The sequence below is a fragment of the Anabas testudineus genome, chromosome 2 (genome assembly GCF_900324465.2).
Source record: "Anabas testudineus chromosome 2, fAnaTes1.2, whole genome shotgun sequence".
Classification (NCBI taxonomy): Eukaryota; Metazoa; Chordata; class Actinopteri; order Anabantiformes; family Anabantidae; genus Anabas; species Anabas testudineus.
This window is the reverse complement of record NC_046611.1, coordinates 13,394,215-13,413,072: the sequence shown is the minus strand read 5'-3', so window position 1 is coordinate 13,413,072 and position 18,858 is coordinate 13,394,215. Positions and strand designations below refer to the sequence as shown.

General features: G+C 43.2%; 1 protein-coding gene across 1 annotated transcript; it reads right to left on the bottom strand.

Moving 5' to 3' along the window:
* Nucleotides 1–2,892: 2,892 nt before the first annotated feature.
* mxra5a (matrix-remodelling associated 5a) lies at nt 2,893–15,212 on the bottom strand. The gene is given in 9 exon segments (XM_026361025.1): nt 2,893–5,923; nt 7,141–7,467; nt 7,575–8,493; nt 9,138–11,619; nt 11,621–13,140; nt 13,311–13,701; nt 14,243–14,372; nt 14,514–14,732; nt 15,172–15,212. Coding segments are annotated over 8 exon segments (7,551 nt in total). The 5' UTR covers nt 14,705–14,732; nt 15,172–15,212; the 3' UTR covers nt 2,893–4,332.
* Nucleotides 15,213–18,858: the final 3,646 nt, after the last annotated feature.

Below are 18,858 nucleotides of genomic sequence, written 5' to 3'. Positions count from 1 at the left end.
TAAATAACCAGGAGCTCTGAGTGGCGTTTGGGGTCTAGATTCGTAAAGTACCTCGTTCTATTCGCCGTTTCCATCTCCACTTGTTTGTTCCTCATTTTCAACAAGTGTTTCTCCTTCTTTGTTTTGGCTCGTTTCCTTGAATCGCTCAGATGAAATAGTTTCTGATAATGTACCCATCTGGAACTCATCGGTGGCTTGATGAGAGCAATCGCTTTCTGCTTGATGGAGTGCTTGTGATGCAGGGGTGACTGTGGCTGAAGCTGTGTGTGTTGTGTGTGTGTGTGTGTGTGTGAGAGTACACAGGAACAACAAAAGCAGGAACCTGTGTGTGTGCAGGGCTAGACTATGTGCCCATGCCAGTCAATCCCAGCTGTTACTCGAGCCATGCTGTCTGCAGACGCTCCACAGTGGATGAGAGGGAGACGTGATAACTGTCAGCGAATCCTAAGCTCCTCCATATGTTTTGGGTTAACAGCTTTGAACCGCCCCCTTCTCTCATCATGTGTGGTAGCCATCACATTGCTGGAGATTCTAATGACCCACAATTTGTGCCATCAGGCTAATTGGGGATTAGGAGAGTAATGGCAGTCAGCTGTGGAGGGGTGCGCTCATTTCTGGGCTCCTGGCGGGGCGGTGCAGCAGGGTGGAGCTGGTCCTCGCAGTGGCAGACGGCCAGCTGAAACTGGGTCGCCAACCGAATCAGGTTCCCCACAATTAGACGGGTTCAGGGTACAGATGCGTCTTCGGGAACACCGGAGGTCAGTTTGTCATCTTGACTTGCTGAGACACATGCTGAGAGCTCGTAAAAGAGCGTTTTACCGTTGGTGTCGTCGTCCAAAACTTGTAAACTACACGTCAATTCTGTGAATGCTTTCTAACCCACACTGAATAAATTAGATGAAATTCAGCAGCATTGTTGGCCTACCATCATCTCCACATCTGCTGATAGACACTAATTCCCAGGGCGGGGGCTGATCCAAAGGTCCAAAGTTTACAGCACAGCTGCTGGAACCCGAGACAATCTTTGGGAACGTCTTGTATCTGTTATACAGTTGACACAAAGCAGAAAGTGAAACGCAGTCTGTTGTTGGACTGAATGGAAAATTCTAGAAATGCACTTTGTGAGGCTGAAAATTTAAGGCTCTAATAAACAGTGATATCTATAAAATATATGGCCAAGAACGGATCTAAACAAAGCCCAGACAGAACCAGTCAAAACCTGTGCATACCTTTCCTGATAAAACACTCACTTCTCTCTCCCCCCGAGGCAACACAACTCCAAACGTGTCAGTCTGTTCCAACAGGAACCAGCACAGAAGCACAAAGCAACTCTCAAAGATGCTCCATTGTCCACCCACTGTGACAGGAACCTGCAACAATGTGCTATCAATAACACCACAAAACAAAAGCTCAGGTGCCTGCACGTTAAGTAGCAAGAATGCTCAAAAGCACTGATCCTAAACCCCAGTAACATGAATTGAAGTTACTAGACTTACAAAGCAGTGAATATCAAATGCCATCAAGACCACAGAACTGCGTATCGCCCCTTCAGTTTGGCAGTTTATTTACTAAGACTGGAGACGGTGTGATTTATTGCGAGCGCAAGCATTCATGCGGACAGCCGTGAAAAACAAGCAGTATATCACACACGCATGCTCACGGCTCAAAGTGCTTAATCTAAGCCTGATGAAAATGTTGTCAACATCACAACAGCCGCAGAGGAAGACGGAGATTAGCTCAGTCCTGTTTTCCTAACCCACATCTCCACATCGACACCAAGGAATGGAGCCACAGAAGATGGAGCCGGCTTTTCAACTTCCCTTCACATTCACTTCCTCTGTCGCTCAGACATCGTTTGATGTTCAGACGTACTGATCATGAAGTGGACATGCTGGAGGACACCAATCCTCTGCCTTTACTGTCCTTTATACATTATACAGCGAGACCACCAAGTCAAAATCTTCAGTCGTTCATAGATCATAGTAGCTTCTATTGGTTTCATTTGATTACTACTAATCCTTTAAACAGGCAATTACTCAGTGATCAGAGAAACTTTGTGTGGATACAGTTTGGAAAACAGCATGTTGTGCAAACCTGTTTCCCCTCACGGAGCCCAGAGTCCGGCTACCTTATAACCCTAAGAGGTCAAGGCAAAGGAACGCTGTAAGCACTGTACTGTCAGGCCTCTTTAGCCACATGGGGGAAAAACACGCTTCACTGCAGTCTAATCAGTTTCAGGGTGGAAAAAGTTGACTTCATCAGCAAGAAGAAAGCTAAAGACCATCTGGGTAAAAGTTGAGGCACCGCAGTGTAGCACTGTTTAACCCCAGTGCCCTGACTGTTGCAGACGAATGCCAGGTTTCACAAAGACACTCGCAGATGCTGAAATTTCTCAAAGTGTGACTCGTTCAGGCCGAGAGTGCTGAACTAATGGGGGATTTTCTCACGGCTCCAGATGTTTCTTCTTTCTGGAAGATGAGACTGTTTCCCAGAGAACGCAATCATCACTCTGTATTCCCTGAGCGACGGCTGCAACTTTCTAGTCATCCAGATTATTGGTGACCTACTTCCTTCATCCAAAAACACTGAGCTGAGTGGCCTTCTCTCATTTGTTCTGTAGAAATATTTGCTGAACAGAAACTCAGTTTTACTATTGTACTGTTTGAATTATTTCAACAGACACACATAAAATCTCAAACTTTCTGTTTGTTTGCTTAAGCTTTTTTTTTGTCCAATGCTCCAAAAGTTATTTTGAAAATATTATTCTGAGTCACGGGTTTCATTTAGAGTAGAATAGCAAGCGTTTCTGAATCCCTGTTTTCCCTGCCTCAGCAAGAAATAATAAAAAAAGAAAAAGTTTGTGTTATTGACTCTGACTAGTTATGAGTGGAAATCTTTTATTCAAATATGGGGAAACTGCTGTGCATCACTGTCTGCCATGACAAATAATTTACAAATTAGGACACAGAATCAGTCTCAGCACTTTTACAGAAGCGAATGGGAAGAGTGTGCAAACAACAGTTAAATAACTGTAAGAGGAGCAGAAAATACTTAAGATGAACATTCATTAAAGATGTAAAAAATAAAAATCACAATAGAAATTCTATAATTAAGTTAAACAACATAGAAAAGGCAGTCGACATAACCTGTCATTGTCAGAGGCAACTGTACTATGTTATGGAAGCACGTTGAGTGGAGGCACCGGCTGACGTCATTTGAGACTGTTACTTACCACCTGCTGTAAAATCCAAAGTGGCTGAAGAAAATGTGAAAGCAAAAGATTTTTTTACTTGCACATACTCCTGTTTACAGATATAAGTTTGTTGAGGAATAGTTTTATTAAGGGGTAGTTAACACTCTGTAGTTTTAAAGTGGCTGCGTTTTATTGTCCGCTGGTCATGAGATCCTTACTGACAGATTAGGTCAATGATGAAGCAGCTCCAAATACTAGGACCTTCTGAACACTGTACTGTATATTATCAACATAAAGAATTTAAATCATATATATGTATAACTTTCCATCACGTCATCTTTTCATGAGGTGATTGAGGGGCTTTACGTGTTACTGTATCTAGTTAGTAAGTTCTTCCTTGTATGGTAAGAAGACTGTGTGCCCCACTTCCCTGAGTAATTTAAAATTAAAGATATATAAAGATGTGCCCATATGTTTTATTTATATTTGGCATTATTGTAAAGTGATTATTTGGATCCCAGAGAGTAATTGCACATATTCAAACTTGTTTTTTTTATGCAGCCAATTGTTCAAATACAAACCAAACACAACTTGCTGGACAGTGTTAGTAATTCTTTTCTTCCCTCCAGCTACTGTATGCTCTGCCTACAGAAACATCATAATATTTACCAAATGTAAATGGGTCTACAGCTTATTGATATTTCCCAGTGATGTGAATTGCGTATGCAGGATAGTGGAAAAGAAAACTGTCAGATTTTTACCTGTATAGAGAACAGTATAATGAAAGCACCACTGCAGGTTATAATCAAATCATTACATCGTTGCCTCATAATCTTTACATTAAATACATTAGCTGATTTGAACTAGGCAGTTGCTTGGGCATACAGTACTGTACAGAGAATATGAATTGTCATCACACCATGTTGCAGGCTACATGTTCTGCAGGTTCTACATGGGTTACCGGCACACATTGCTTAAATCTCCAAATATGATGGAGATGGGAAGAGACGCCTGGATAATTCCTATCTGACAACCTCTGATGGGGCCTATTTACTTGCATATTTGTAAATAGAAATTCAACATGATGTGATTTCAACGCATTCTCTATAGCAATGGATCATAATGAACAGTTATACTCTTTAAAACACATTGAGAAATGTAGTTTTAGAGTCTGTGCCAATTGCATTCCTGGCTGTGCATCGGTAGATGCCGGCATCTTTTTGTGTCGGGTTCTGGATGATGAGGGAACCTTGAGGTTGGAGGTACTTGTTTCCAAAAAGTCGTGGCTGCACACTGACAGCCAAGCGAGTTTTATCAGGAGTTTCCCATGCAATATCCACTTTAGGGATCCCAGTTGCTACACAGTTTAGCTGAATAGCAACTCCACGTTTAGCATAAGTCACAGAGGGAGGGGCATTGGTAATACGAGGTGGGTATGCAATCACAATTACAGACACAGAATGCACAGAGCTGCCATATTCATTTGCAGCCCGGCAAACATAGGATCCCCGATCATAGATTGCTGCTTGTTGGACTGCAAGTGTCCCATTGTGCAGTACAGAGTATCGCCCAGCTCTCTGAGGCTTGTTGAGGACAACTCCACTGGGCAGTGTCCACGTTAGTCTGTGCGGTTTACCGCTGGTTAGACAATGAAGCAAAAGTGTTTCCCCATTCATGACAGTGACAGGGGAGTTGTATCTGTTATTAATCTCTGGTTTTCTTCCTGGGAACAATGTAATTTTATGTTCAGCAAGTCCTCCAGAAAATTGCCCCTGACAGCGGTACATGCCACTCTCACCAACAGAGGGGTTACTGATGATCAAGGAGCCGTCAGGCCGGTGGAAAAACTTAGAAAATCTAGCACCACTAAGCAAAGGTGTGCCGTTGGGTAAGACCCAAGTGACGTGAGGTAGTGTTAAGTTCTCAAAGGAGCAATTCAAAGTCATGGTTTTCCCCACAGTCAGTGACAGATTATCTGTTTTAGAAGCTTGAATTTGCGGCCTCATGACAACCTCTTTCACATCCAAGCTAACCACCAGCCTGACCTCCCCTCCTTCATTACGCGCAATACAAACCAGCTGCCCTGAGTCTGTCCTCTTGGCTGACCGGATTTCCAGGGTACCATTCGGGTGAACTGTCATTCTGTTGCTATAGTAAGGTGCTGGGAGGATCACATTTCCTGGTAGAACCCACATGATACGAGGTGTAGGCGTTCCCTTTGCCAAACAGTCCACTAGCTTCCGCTGATCCGGGACTGCGGTGACCTTGATAGCACTGGCAGCTCCCCTTATGCCGTTTATCACTGGAGGTGTCACCAGGACCTCAAGCCTAATAACTTTATGATCTTGTCCTGCACTGTTCCTGGTTATGCAGGTGTAGTTACCTGCATCAAAACGCTGGACCTTTTGAACAACCAATGTGCCATCATCCAAGACCTGGTATTTGTCTAAGGCAGGGGAGATGACTCTATTTATAGGGGATATCCATGTGGTGACCGGCATAGGTTCCCCTTTGGCATTACACGTTAGTTTAACGGCCTCACCATAGAAAACCCTGACGACCTTTTGGTTGTCATTTTGGATTTTTGGTGGAGATGTTGCTGCCTTGACCTTGACTCTCACCTTCATCTCATCTTTGCCAAGTTGGTTCACGGCATAACAGGTGTAGTCACCTTCTTCTGGCATGCCGACATCATTGAAATACAAAGTGCCATTGTCAAACACCACATACCTAAAGTACAGTAGAAAGGAAAGAAAAGAGAGGCATACAGGTTACAGATAGACTGAAGCTGTGAGGAGTTACTGCATTTGCATTAATAGACTGAAATAATGTACTTTTATATGCTTTTATTTCATATTTAAGTAATGTATAATAATACTGGTATGTAATGTTTAAGTTAACTGGTACACAACAAAGATACTGGTGTTTGTTGCCCTGTGAGTTGTTTCTGTGCTCATTCAGCTGTTATGTGTCAGAAAGATACACTCTGGTTGCCCAACCTTAATAGACCGACAAGCAGTATTTACAGTGTGTCCCATGTGTCATACAAGATGCAATAAATGCAGCTGAAATATGAAGGAGTTTTTGTATTGTAGCAGCACAAGACAGAATTGGTTCTTGAAGTAATTTTCTGTGAAGTGAAAAGTCATTAATCTTGCGCTGCTGTGCTGCCACTGTAGCAGAACACCACCTCCACCACTGTGGAGTCACAAACTACTTTCCAATAAGTCAGCCCAGTTTAAATTTGATGAGGTAATGGCACATTTTCAAATACATCTTTAATTGTCTGAGTTGATTAACTGCAGGTTTGTTATTAGGTAAGTGAGTAAGACAATATGGTGTTTTTCTTTTTTTCTTTTTTTGTTTAGTTTAGTACCAGAGATTACGTATGTTTGAATTCCAGTATACCTGTAAATGATTATAAAAGTGTAACAGGTTGGATGAGCATTGGTGCCTTATATTATTTTGTGCATGTTTGTTTGGGTAGAGAGATTTCCTTTGGTACCAGGCAACAGCTGACTGCAGTGAGTGGATTGATCATAGGTGAGTAGGTACAGTTTCCACTTTGCAGACACTGCAGCACATGTAGAAGTCACTGAAGTTTGACTGTTTAGGGTATCTCTCCTGTGTGCAGGCACTGTGGATGTAATTGAATGAGGATGTGCTCATTCTGTTGTGCCCTTCTTTATAGGTAGTCTATATACATATACCATTATTTAAATGTTTATTGTCCAAGCTTCCCGTGTTAACTGTTGAATTGAGAAATTAAAAATATATTACTTGTAACATTAGTCCCTGCATGTTGTCTTTTGCCAGTCATGGTTCTGCTGCCTGGAGCCTGCCGGCCCTGGGTCTTTACAAATAGCTTGAGTTTTATGAGCCATCAGTTATCAACTATCAGACAAAGTTAAATTCCCTTTGTACTTAATGCCAGCAATAGCTCATACCTCCGGGTCCGTCCTCCACTGACACCTTCTCTCTGTTTGACCAGGTTGACCATGGTACCATCCGGCAGTGCCCAGCTGATCTCGGGGTTAGGGAGTCCAGAAGCCACACAGTCCATCTTTAAGTTTCCTCCGTATATCACTTCCTGACTGGATCGCTGCTGCTTCTGTTCAATTTTGGCTGGCGTAGTCAGCACATTGGCCCGAAGCAGAACATAGTCGTCACCCATCTTGTTACGTGCCACACACAGGTAGTCACCACTGTCCTTGTCAGTCACAGGTTGAATGGTTAAAGTGCCATTGGGGTAAACTTTGATCCTAGGATCAAAACTGCAAAACGTAATAGAAACATTAAACAAACATTCAAAGGACATATATAAAATTACTTATTTGTGGATATATAAAAAAATATTATTTTGCCCATGCATTTCCTTTACCTGTACTGAGCATCCACCAGCTTCTTAGAGGGTGTTCTCCAGATGACCCGGGGATCTGGCTCTCCTTCTGCCACACAGTTGAGCAACAGCTTACTCCCATAGGTCACATCTGTTCTCTGAGGCGATGATAAGGTGATATGGGCCTTGGAAGGGGATGGATTCCTCTTTATACTCAAGATCACAGTTCTCCTGCTGGATGCCGCTGTGTTACTGGCAGAGCACTCGTACCTCCCAGCATTTCCTGGGCCCAGTCCCCTTATGTAGAGGGTGCCATTGGGAAAGATGATAAAGTTGCGTCCAGTGACAAACTGGGAAGCAGTAAGCTGTATGCCATCAGGTGTGAGCCAGCGGATCACCGGCTGAGGGGCACCTGTAGCAGTGCAGTGAATGTAGGCGTTACTGGCCTCTGGAAGGGTGATGTTCTCAGATTGCGACTGTTGTATCACAGGTGGCAGCGCTGAGACATCAAGGTAGACTGACACGGCGTCAACTCCAGCTACACTGCTGTCAATGCACTTATAAATCCCTCTGTCTGCAAAAGTGGTCTGGCTAATCCGAAGGGTTCCGTTAGTCAAGACAGCAACACGAGGCTGAGAGGACACACTGAATGGAGCAGCTGTCAGGTGGACATGGTTAGGCAGCACCCATATGACCCGACGCACAGGATACCCGTTCACTTGACACTCCAAATCCACTCTGCCACCTAGATGTACCGTGATGTCTCTGGTCCGAGGCTGGAGCACCTGTGGATGCTGAGACAGCACCACGAGGTTGACTTCCATCTTGTCTGTACCAAACTGGTTCTGGACCGTGCACAGGTAAAGACCCCCATCCATGGGCTGTGTGTTCCTGATAATTAATGTACCATTCTGGTGTACTTCAAACCTATGCACTCTTGTGTTCTGAGCAATACTTGCCCCTACATGAATGAAAAGACAAATATTTAAAATATTTCACCTTAAAAGTCCATCTATAACATTTAAGATTAAACATGTTTGAAATCAGAAAAGAAAATACATACTACTTTAGATGAAATGCGCTTTTGGGTCACTTAATATTCACTAATGAGCCAAACTAAATAACTGCCAAAAACCAAATCTTCTAGTTATAGTGAGCTGACTCCTGACAAAGTCACATATATTTATATATATATCTTAATAGATAATCAATGTTCATCTGTCACATTGAGTTTTTTTAAGGCATTACTGTACTGTACCAAATGGAACTATACTTAAATTTGGCAGAAAAGATATTTCTACTGATTTATTACATTTGATTTTGTTATTGTATTTAATATTAAATAGTTAGATACATTACTGTATGTCACAATAATATGCAGTTGAGTAACTGTGGCTGCCATATGTTTTTCTTATTGCATACTTTTGTATTAGCATCTGTGCGCTGTCAAAATAGTATTTGGGTTATTAAACTCTATGTCATTACATTGTATTTAAATAATTATTTCTATAATATCACTTTTCCCATAACAACATTTATAAAAAAGTGTTGAGACTGCCCTATAACACTGTATATAAACATAAAATGAAATTGCGTCATACATACCACTAGCAAGTATAGTCCATGACAGGAAGGGCATTGGCTGGCCTTCAGCCTCACAAGGAAGCTGAGCATCTGTTTCAGCTTTCACTGTGAAATTCTGGAAATTGCTCTTATGTATCCTTGGCTTCCCTCTTGGAATAGATTCTCGTCCAGGTAACTGGTGCATTCTGGACACACTCTGCGTGGTTAACAGCGGTTCCTCTACCAATGTGTTCATGTGGATTGAAGTAATTGTTGGGGCAGGAGTGGATGTCTGCTTGATTGTCTGCACACTGGTCAAATTTAAGGCAGGGGAAGTTGGTGTGTGGTCTGGCGACTGGTTTGCAGGCTGGTTGTCAGATGGTGTTGTGGGCTCTGTTGTGAGGATGATGGGATTAATTTGTTGGTCTTTACTGTGGTGGACTGTGATCCTGGGAGTTTCCTGTGTGGTGGTCTTCAGTGAAGAGCCAATTTTGGCTCCTGTGGAAGACGTTGGAATTGGTGTGAAATGTGATGTCTCTGTAGATGGGACCACATAATCATACCTTAATGAGGTAGCAAATGGAGGCGTTGTTATGGGATTTCTTGTAGGATAAACATCAACATTAACTTCCAAGGTTTCTTGAAGATGCCCTTCTATGTCTGGGTCAGTGCTTGTGATTTGATTTTGACTAGAACTATGAGATTGTTCAGGCAGTGAAGGTTTCTTTGTGGTAAACTGTGCTGTCTGCAGATCACCCTCTGTAAACATACTTAGTGTTGTAATTAAGCCACTTGAAAAGGGTTCATGCTTGATCAAGGAAGCGGCTGAGGCAGATGAGGAAGGCAGCAGTGAAAATGTCTCCCCAGTCTCTTTCAAAGGTATAGTTTCACTCTTCATGGTGGGTGTGTAATAAGTGCCTGACTGACTGTCCTCAACATCTGTTTGCACTTTTGGTACACTGTGAAAACCGCCAGATGAATTGTCAGAATGTGGCACAAGCACAGGGCCTCCTGTAACGTTCACTGATTGTGTCACCTCTAGGTGTTTAACAGGCGGAAGAGGTCCGTCCCTAACAGTCTGCTGTGTGCCTGGTGTGAACACATCCAACTGCTCTGGATGGGACAAACTCTCTGAGTTTCCTAAAGTTGTTTGAGAACTTATTTTTCCATGACCCACTCCTGGAGAGGCCGTTGGAACCGATGGTGCCGCTGATGTGCTTTCGAATAGTGGTTTGGCCAAGGGTAGAACGCTGCCTTGAGGAAAATTTGGTAGTGAGGAGGGTTTAGTGGCCACCTCGCTGTCATGGCTGGAGACTGTGCTTTCTTTATGACTCAGTCTGCCTGATGATGCTGCTTGGCTGCTGGTAAATGGAACAGCGGTATTGAAGTTGGCTGTTGTACCTTCTAATGGTTCTATTTTCAGCTGCGTGGAGGCGGTGGGGTTCACTTTTGCTACGGCAGCATTTGCAGGTGTGTTTTTATTAAGCTTTTGTTTCCCTCTGTTCGGCCTGTTCCTCCGACCCCCATTCCTTCTCCTGGAGATGGGCTGTCGGACACGTGACGGTGATTGTCCATCAGATCCCCTCCTTCTTGGAGTGGTGGGTGCTGCTGTAGTTGTTGTATATGCTGTCGTGAGCATTGCTGGATACTGCAAACCATCAAATGTTTTGTCCTTTGGCTGACTATGTGATTGTGGTGTTGTTGCAACCTCGCTAATATATTTTCCATTTTCATCTCGGCTTATAAGTGATTCATTCGGGTCGACTGAAGAGATACTTTGACTTCCACTAGACTTACGCTTATTTGGGATGGCAACAACATTTGGTTTTTCCTTATTCTTGCGTCTCTCTGATGTTTTGGACCGAACGGTTGTTTTGACTTCATCAACATAAGTTTTTGTGCTATGATTCTCTTGTAGAGAAGATGTACTGCTGCTGCTTGCGCTGTTTGCGTTAGTCTGCCAGAAAGTGACAGCGTGTAAAGGAACAGATGTGGTCTGTGGGAGGAAAAATACACTGTCTGAAGTTGAGTCCCGGTCCAAGTTTGTATCATGGGTTGTGTATGCAGCCTGCATTGTGTGTGTCTCTGCTGTACTATGTATGATTTGTGTGAGTTGACTGGTTGATGTCATGTCAGCAATATTATGTGTTGTGTAGCTATTAGATGTCACATGTGTTCCTTGGCCTTGTGTGTTGTGTTTATTAGTTTTTATTTCTGTATGTGACAGTGGAGTGTGTTGTGTTGTGAGGTAATCCTGGCCCTCTTTCTCTGGCACGGTCACGCCATCTGATGATCCTTCAATAGCTTCTTGTGACTGTGTTGTTTGCTCTGTTATTCTCTTCTCCGTTGCGTACTGAACCGGGAATGGTGTCACTGTATTTTGTGCTTTTCTATCTCTGATCTTGGCCAAAATATCAGCCCATTTTTCAGGGTCTATTTTACTCTTTGACATATTAACCCGCCTCCTGTTCTCAACTATATTCTTTCTTTCTTCATCATTTGAAGCTATTGGTTTCCTTAGTAGATGTGGGCCTCCGCCTCACATTTCTTCCTAATGGCTGGATGCCCCTCCTTCCTGGAGGCACACCTCCCAATATTCTCTTTTTCAAAGGATCCAAGCGCTTTATTGGAGACCCCTCCAGATTAGCCTCACTGTCCCCTGATGCCTCCTCTATATCCGGCGTGGGGACTTTAATCTGTGTGTTTACTCCTGAGGCTGACTGAGGTTCAGCTACAAACTTCCTCAAAGGCCTTATTATCCCTTTGTGTCTGACAACAGTAATTTTTGTAGCTAGTGTATCCACACCATGTTGATTGATGGCAATGCATTTATAATAACCACTGTCTAATACCTGAGCCTGCGGGATATGTAAAGTGCCATTGGAATAGACCGCAGCTCTGGTGGAGTTGGCTTGGAAACTAATTATTCTGCTGCTTGGTAGAATCCAGTTAATTTCAGCATCAGGGGAGCCAGTTGCCATGCAAGGAAGATTAATAGGTTTTCCAAAAAATTCCTCAATAGGTGTAATTGAGTCATCCTCCCCTGGGCGAGGACTGGAGGATTCCTGCACTGTTAGATGAAACGGCAGGACAGCAAGGTCTCCATGAACCTTGGCAATGCAGTAGTATGTACCTGTGTCAATGTGGCTGACAGATCTAATGACCAGCTGTCCATCACTAGACAAAAACACCCTGTTGTCGGGACTGCTGTACGGTGCCTTCACCTTGGAACCATCTGGCAACATCCAGTGAATAACCGGTTGACCAGAACTGTGCACATTACAGTTCATTTGACTTGGGCTTCCAATCATAACGCTCAGCACCTTACGAGTAGTGTTCGCTGACTTGATGATGACCCACGCTCTTTTCTGTCTACGCACAAGCTCTGCCTTTACAGTCTCTGAGTAGTCCATGCTCAGGATTAATTTCACCATCTTGGCTGATGATTGAAGTCTGTTCAGTTGAAGGTCTGCGGATGTCTGCATCAGCCATTCTGGCTGGGCCATCATGTTAACTTTAACACCTGTGTAATACAGGGCATCCTTCTCAGAGTCCTGTCTATACACATATGTTGGATGAGGTTCTTTGCTGACCATAATCCCTCTTTGCAAGTGGGCTGGCACGCTGCTGTAATATGCGATTAGCTTCCACAGTTGCTCATATTTTTCTCTATCAACAGGACAGCCAAGATCCACTGACAAAGTTACATTGGAAGCCAACTGGAACTGGTTCATTTGTTCCCAGCTGATCTTGGGAATCTCTTTCGGCTCACCGACACTACACTCCAGATCCACCTGATTCCCATGCTCGTCAGACAGACCCAAGGAAATGTTTCCAAATGGTTCTCTAAAATCCTCTGTGGCCATGACCTCACTTTCAATATCCTCTGGTTTATAAGTCCTATGGGGAGAGTTGATGACTGGCCTGCTGCAGATCAGGTTCTCCACAGCCTGGAGCTCTTTCTTCTGTAGGTGCCTGGGAGTGGAACACATTGGACACAGCTGGCCACCAGGAAGGGCCCTGTCCTTTTTACATTTCAGAACACCTACAATGAAAATAAGGACAACATTTAAATAAGAAACTACAAAACATTCTTAAATTATCATCATTGAATGGTCCAGTGTCTAATTCACTGGACATACTCTAAGGCCTTAGTTCACTATTTTTTTCTCACATTAATAAAGTTTAAATAGTTGTTGTGGAGAAGTGTCTAACCTGGTGAAGTTTTATCCCAGTCTTGTAGCCATCTCATGTTGCAGTCACAGATCCATGGGTTCCCATGAAGATACAGATTTTCCAGCTGAGGCATAGTTGTCACTAGCCTAGAGGGCAGTGATGTCAGTTCATTATCTGACAGGTAGAGGTGCCGCAGAGTGGAGAAGTGGAAGTGGCCCATTAGAGTGAAGGTGGTAAAGGTGGCTGGATGCAGCTGCTGAAGCTGATTACCTTCCAGCTGCAGCATGCGCAGGGAAGTGAGGCCCTGGAAGGCATCTGGGTGGATAAACTCCAGTTGATTGTGGTCCAGGTGTAATCTGGTCAAAGACCATAGACCTAGAAATGTGTGTCTCTTGATCTCCTTCAGTTTGTTGTAGCTAATCTTCAACATCTAAACCAATGAGAAACAAGGAGAGAGAAAGTCATTAGTATTAATCAAGACATTGTAACCTCTTTATCTCTGCCACTCCTGAAAACAGATGAGTCACATAGTGAAAATACAGTCATATTTTAATCAGTAGAAGCTGCAGCCTCCCACTGACAATTGGCAGGGAACTGGTTTCCAGTTTATCACAGGGATTAGTCTTTTGCACTGTGGGAGTAAATCCACACAGACACTGATTGTGGTCCTGTTCAGATAAACTCAAGTTACTAGTTAGTCAGTCTACAAACACGACAGAGTCATAGTCTCCAATCTGGAAACATCATATTGTCATCACATTCCAAAAGTGATGACAAGACCACTAAGGTTTTAGCATTTTACTCAGACTGTGTCTGGACAAAATGATCATCTTGAGACACTGTAGTGGTAAGGATATTATGGGATATGTGAACTGTAAAATATCAAACACGTAGCAACATCAACACTGTGGTTCACTGTTGTCATTTATTCCTTTACAGGTAACTTTTAACAGTGTGTTTAATCAGCTTGCCTGTAATGACACGAGGTCCCTGAACACTCCATCTGGTAGACTGTGGATTTCATTCCCATGGACCATCAGAAGCTCCAGCTTCCTCAGTCCAGCCAGTGATTTGTCTGTGATCGTATTGATGCTGTTGAACCTGAAACAACAAGGCAGTACAAATAAAAACAAAATCATCATTCATGTGAGGCAATATATGCAGCCAGGGCGTTTACTTGGCTTCTCTTCCTTATACATTGACTCTCTAATCAAATAACTGGAATCGATGCTAAAGACTGACCCCAGGTTTATGCGTTCCACCAATCTGGATACAGCACTGGGGATGCTGACTAGGGAGCGGAAGGTGCAGTGAAGCTCAGTGGGCTGAGGGCAGGAGCAAGGCCGGGGGCAGTGGACGGAGTAGACGGCGGGCAAGACCATCAGCACCAGCAGAGTCTGGAGGACGCATACTCTAGGGAAATCCATCTTCATCTGCTAGAGGAGCACTCACTGCAGCTGTCTGTGTTATAACGACAATAACACTAACAATGTTAGCAACACTGACCTTATAATGATAATAATAATAATAATAATGATTATTATAATAATTAGCATTATTACATATTATTATTATTATTATTATTAGTAGTAGAAGTATTGTTGTTGTTTCATATTATTGTTGATAGTTTTCTAGTAACCAAATCTATACAGCGGCTAAAAACCTTGATTATCTTGTGAAAATAAATCAACATCTGGCAAAAACAATCTCAGATGACTGTCAAAATCTGTCAGAGATGACTTTAATTTGCAGCAGCGCTGACACAAGTTTGGCAAGTTTTGTGGGTGACTCTCCATCACCACACGCACACACGCTAGTAAATTACGCACAAAGAATTCATAAATATATATGAATATATAAAGATATAGTTCATCAATGGATATTACATAAACGCTCTTACCTCAAATCAGAGAGAATCTGCCTCTGTGGAAATGATTATTTTCCATTTCAGCATGGATAAAGACGATAAACGCCAGGTTAAAGTAAAACGGACAGAGAGACTTCCAAGACGAAGGGAAAGTTGGGAGTTTGCACAGAGTGGTGATAAATGAAATAATCTGTAAATTCAAATATAATATTTCGAGTGAAAAAGTGTAGTCTAACTCCTACATGCCGGTGCACTCTGTGAACCTCCAGTGAAGGACTGAACGAGTCTCTCCAGCGCGCAGCGTCCAGACGCAACAGGAGGAGCCACAAGTTGTGCGAGAGGAGGCTCAGGAGCTTTTCTGCTGGGACGTGACCAACAAGATCATACTGTGATCCAGCCACGCAGCTGAGAATGTTATTAGATCGATCTCAAAAGCTGACAGCCTCAAGACAAGCTGGGTGGGAGAGACTGGGAAAAAAATGTAAAAAAAAAAATAAAAAATGACACAATAAAACTGTGGCATCAATTTAACCATAGTGCGAACGAGCAGGGGCGGATCAACAGGTGGGCAGAGCCCCCCCCCCCCCCCCCCCCATTGTAGGATTTGACCCCAGCTTTCCTAACTTGTTGGCTGTGATCTCAAGTATGTGATATTTCTATGGTTAGTATGTTGACCCTTTAAAAAATCTTTTGAGACGTGACAATACGTTTATCACATTGAACAGACTGTGAAGTGTAATCAGTAGTAACTCTGGTCTGGCCACGATTCGCACAATCATAACAGATGCTGTTGGTCCCAGTAGTGGGATCACTAGGATGGAAAGAGTTAACACAAAGATTATAGGATGGACAGCATTAAGCTGTGACATACAGAGTTCACCCATAAACTGTTCTGTCCGTCTAAAAGGTGAAGCTGCAGGCTCTGCCCTTCTCTCCTATCTTTAAAGACAGGCAGCTGGGTGCTGAAGGTTCAAAGCCCTTTCATTAACACTGACTCACACGCGCACAGCATGCAGTCTAGACACACACTCATTGGGAAGAAAGCGTGCGCGGACACATACACAGGACAAAAGACCGGCTCTGCGAATGCGGCCGCTGAAGCTCCCTCTGATATCTGCTCAACACGGATTCCAGAGATGATTAAATGGAGATTTCTGTCCAGCCATGACAGCATGTGCTGAAAATTTCAGGCTCATTTATGTCAATGTTGAATTTCCGCTCATCGCAGTTGATGAAACACTAAATGTTTGCTTTGGCGCCCGAGCATCCCTCTTCTTCCCTGGAAGTCTCCATCACCTATGTGCTGCGGTGCAGAGGTTGGCAGCTGCTGAGTCCCAGCTTTGTGATGGTATTTGATTTGGAAAAAGGTGGACGTCAGAGGTGGTGCAGCACCTACGACCTTCTGTCAACACACCTGCTTCCCACATACTGCACAAAATCACTTTTTAATTCCGTCCAGTCTAATTGTATTTGGAAGGTCTACCAGAGCTGCATGGTTAAATTAATTTTGTCCTGTTTGTGTGTGTGTGTGTGTGTGTGTGTGTGTGGAGCTAAGAGGAAGTCAACTCTCAAGAAAGCAGTTTAGGTTTTATGAGGTATGTATGTATCCTGTGCTCCTTAAATTCTTGTTAACTTCTTGTTGTATGATCAAATAGCTCCAGCTTCAACTTGGATCAAGCTCCGCTATCGTCACCCTGATTTCCAGCAGCATGAAGCAGCAGGAAAAGCCGCTGATAAAACACTTTCTCAGCAGTCACAGAGACTAGCTGGTGAACACAGTGGAGCGTTTAGCAGCAGGAGTCAGTAGAGACCAAACCCGACCTTAAACCAGCAGCATGTCAATGGATGAGCATGTTCTGTAACTGCTGGTTGTGGTTTCCAGGTCACTATTACTATTACTTAAGCCAGTGCTGTGTTTACTTGGTCAAAGTGTGTAAGAGATCAGACTAATGTTGCTTCAAGAATGTGGTCTGAGAGCAGATTACACTGTGGGACAGGCCTCCTCCGGACGTGGTCTGGACTGTGTTCAGACTGTGATCCTTTCTATTTGTATTTACACCTGTTGTTTATCCCTAAGTCACACTAGACATGCACCAGTGTTATACCAGATGCAACGCTTAGGTCAGATGTTAGAAGACTTGAAGAAGACTTTACTATTTTATTCAATTCTTAAAATAAAATGTTAGATTTTCTTTTAGCTTAGACAAGAAAAATGCTTCATTTATGACGAGTTTGTGCACTTGAAGTCCAGCGAAGGTGACCTCTGACCTCAAAGTCCGAAAAATGCAATATAAAAGTGTTGTTATTAATAATCTCCCTCTGCAAACAAAAACAAACACTGTAGATGCACCAAGCTGTGGCAAATACAGTAGACAAGTAAATTCCTGAGTACAACCTTATCATCGTGGTAAAACCAGTAGAGTGAAGCCCATTACAGAAGGTGGAATATCTTCAGTGGATTCGGAGCATAACTGTGCTGTTTAATGTAAAACAGCTCGCTTCAATATAGAAAAAAACGATAGACATGATGATTAAAGGTTAGTCCTAACTCTAACCTTAAAGCTGTCAATCACATTGATCTGACTGGTGTCAAACTGCAGCTTCCCCTCAGGAATAAGACGCCTATCACCAACACGTCAGTGATTACACTTCCAATTCAAGCTGTGCAGTGATGAGACAGATGGATGGTTCTGGGGATTTAAACTAAGTGCGGCCTTCTGTTTCCTGAATAGCACGGAGAAGACAACATGTACCAAACTTGTAACGCTGCTCGCTTAAACTCTTAAACACACTCTGTGTGTGACTTAATTAGAGTTTGTCAATCAAAACATGAGTCGCTGCGCTGAGTTCTCTGTGCTTCATCTTTACAACAAGGAATTCCTTCCATGAGACTTGGTCTGTGATGAGAGGCTCACGGACCACAGACATCTGCTTCAGTTGCTAAAAGTGCTGACAGCCTGAGACCCAAATCTATAACAACCCTGAGAAAAGGCTGTAGGAGGAAAATGATGCCAACAGTCAATGAGACAAGATCTGCATCTGTTCCCTTCAGCACGATGGAACATGCAGTGAGGAACCATTCCCCAGTTGTTTTCACGGTCTGGTTCACCTGTGTTGTCCCTGAACGCCTCACAACACAGATGACCTACACTAGCACACTAGAGCAGCTGCAGACAGACAGCTACAGTCCATTCATGAAAAAGTACAACCAGCTATATCAGACTTCAGGGACATTACATTGAACCCCTAATAATGTGCCGGATTGAGTTTTGGTTTCAGAACCGTTACACCCCTCATTCATTTAGAAGGTGACATGTCAGCGTTGTGTTCACTGCTTGTTTTTACTTTCCCCAGGTAGATAAAATAATCAGACACAGCAGGTGTGAGTCTCCTTTTAGCAACAATCATACAGTTCATTTGTAGCTGTCCACTTCTGCAGACACCCTCGTGATGGTTGGCATCACAGACCTGCGCCATCGTGGAGGTACAAATAAACTTTATTAGTTTTAAACCCAGAGACAACCTGGTTTAGTTTAGGTTTGGCTTGAAATGACAGTAAAGTAGAGTTACAGACAGAACACACAGGTTACATCTGGGGACATTTAAACCATACGTTTACTCAACATTCATTTTATGTTATTGTATTTATACTGAAAATGAACATATGTGTTCAACGGGAGGTTGTAAAGATCGTACAGGAGATCATATGGTTCTGTGTCT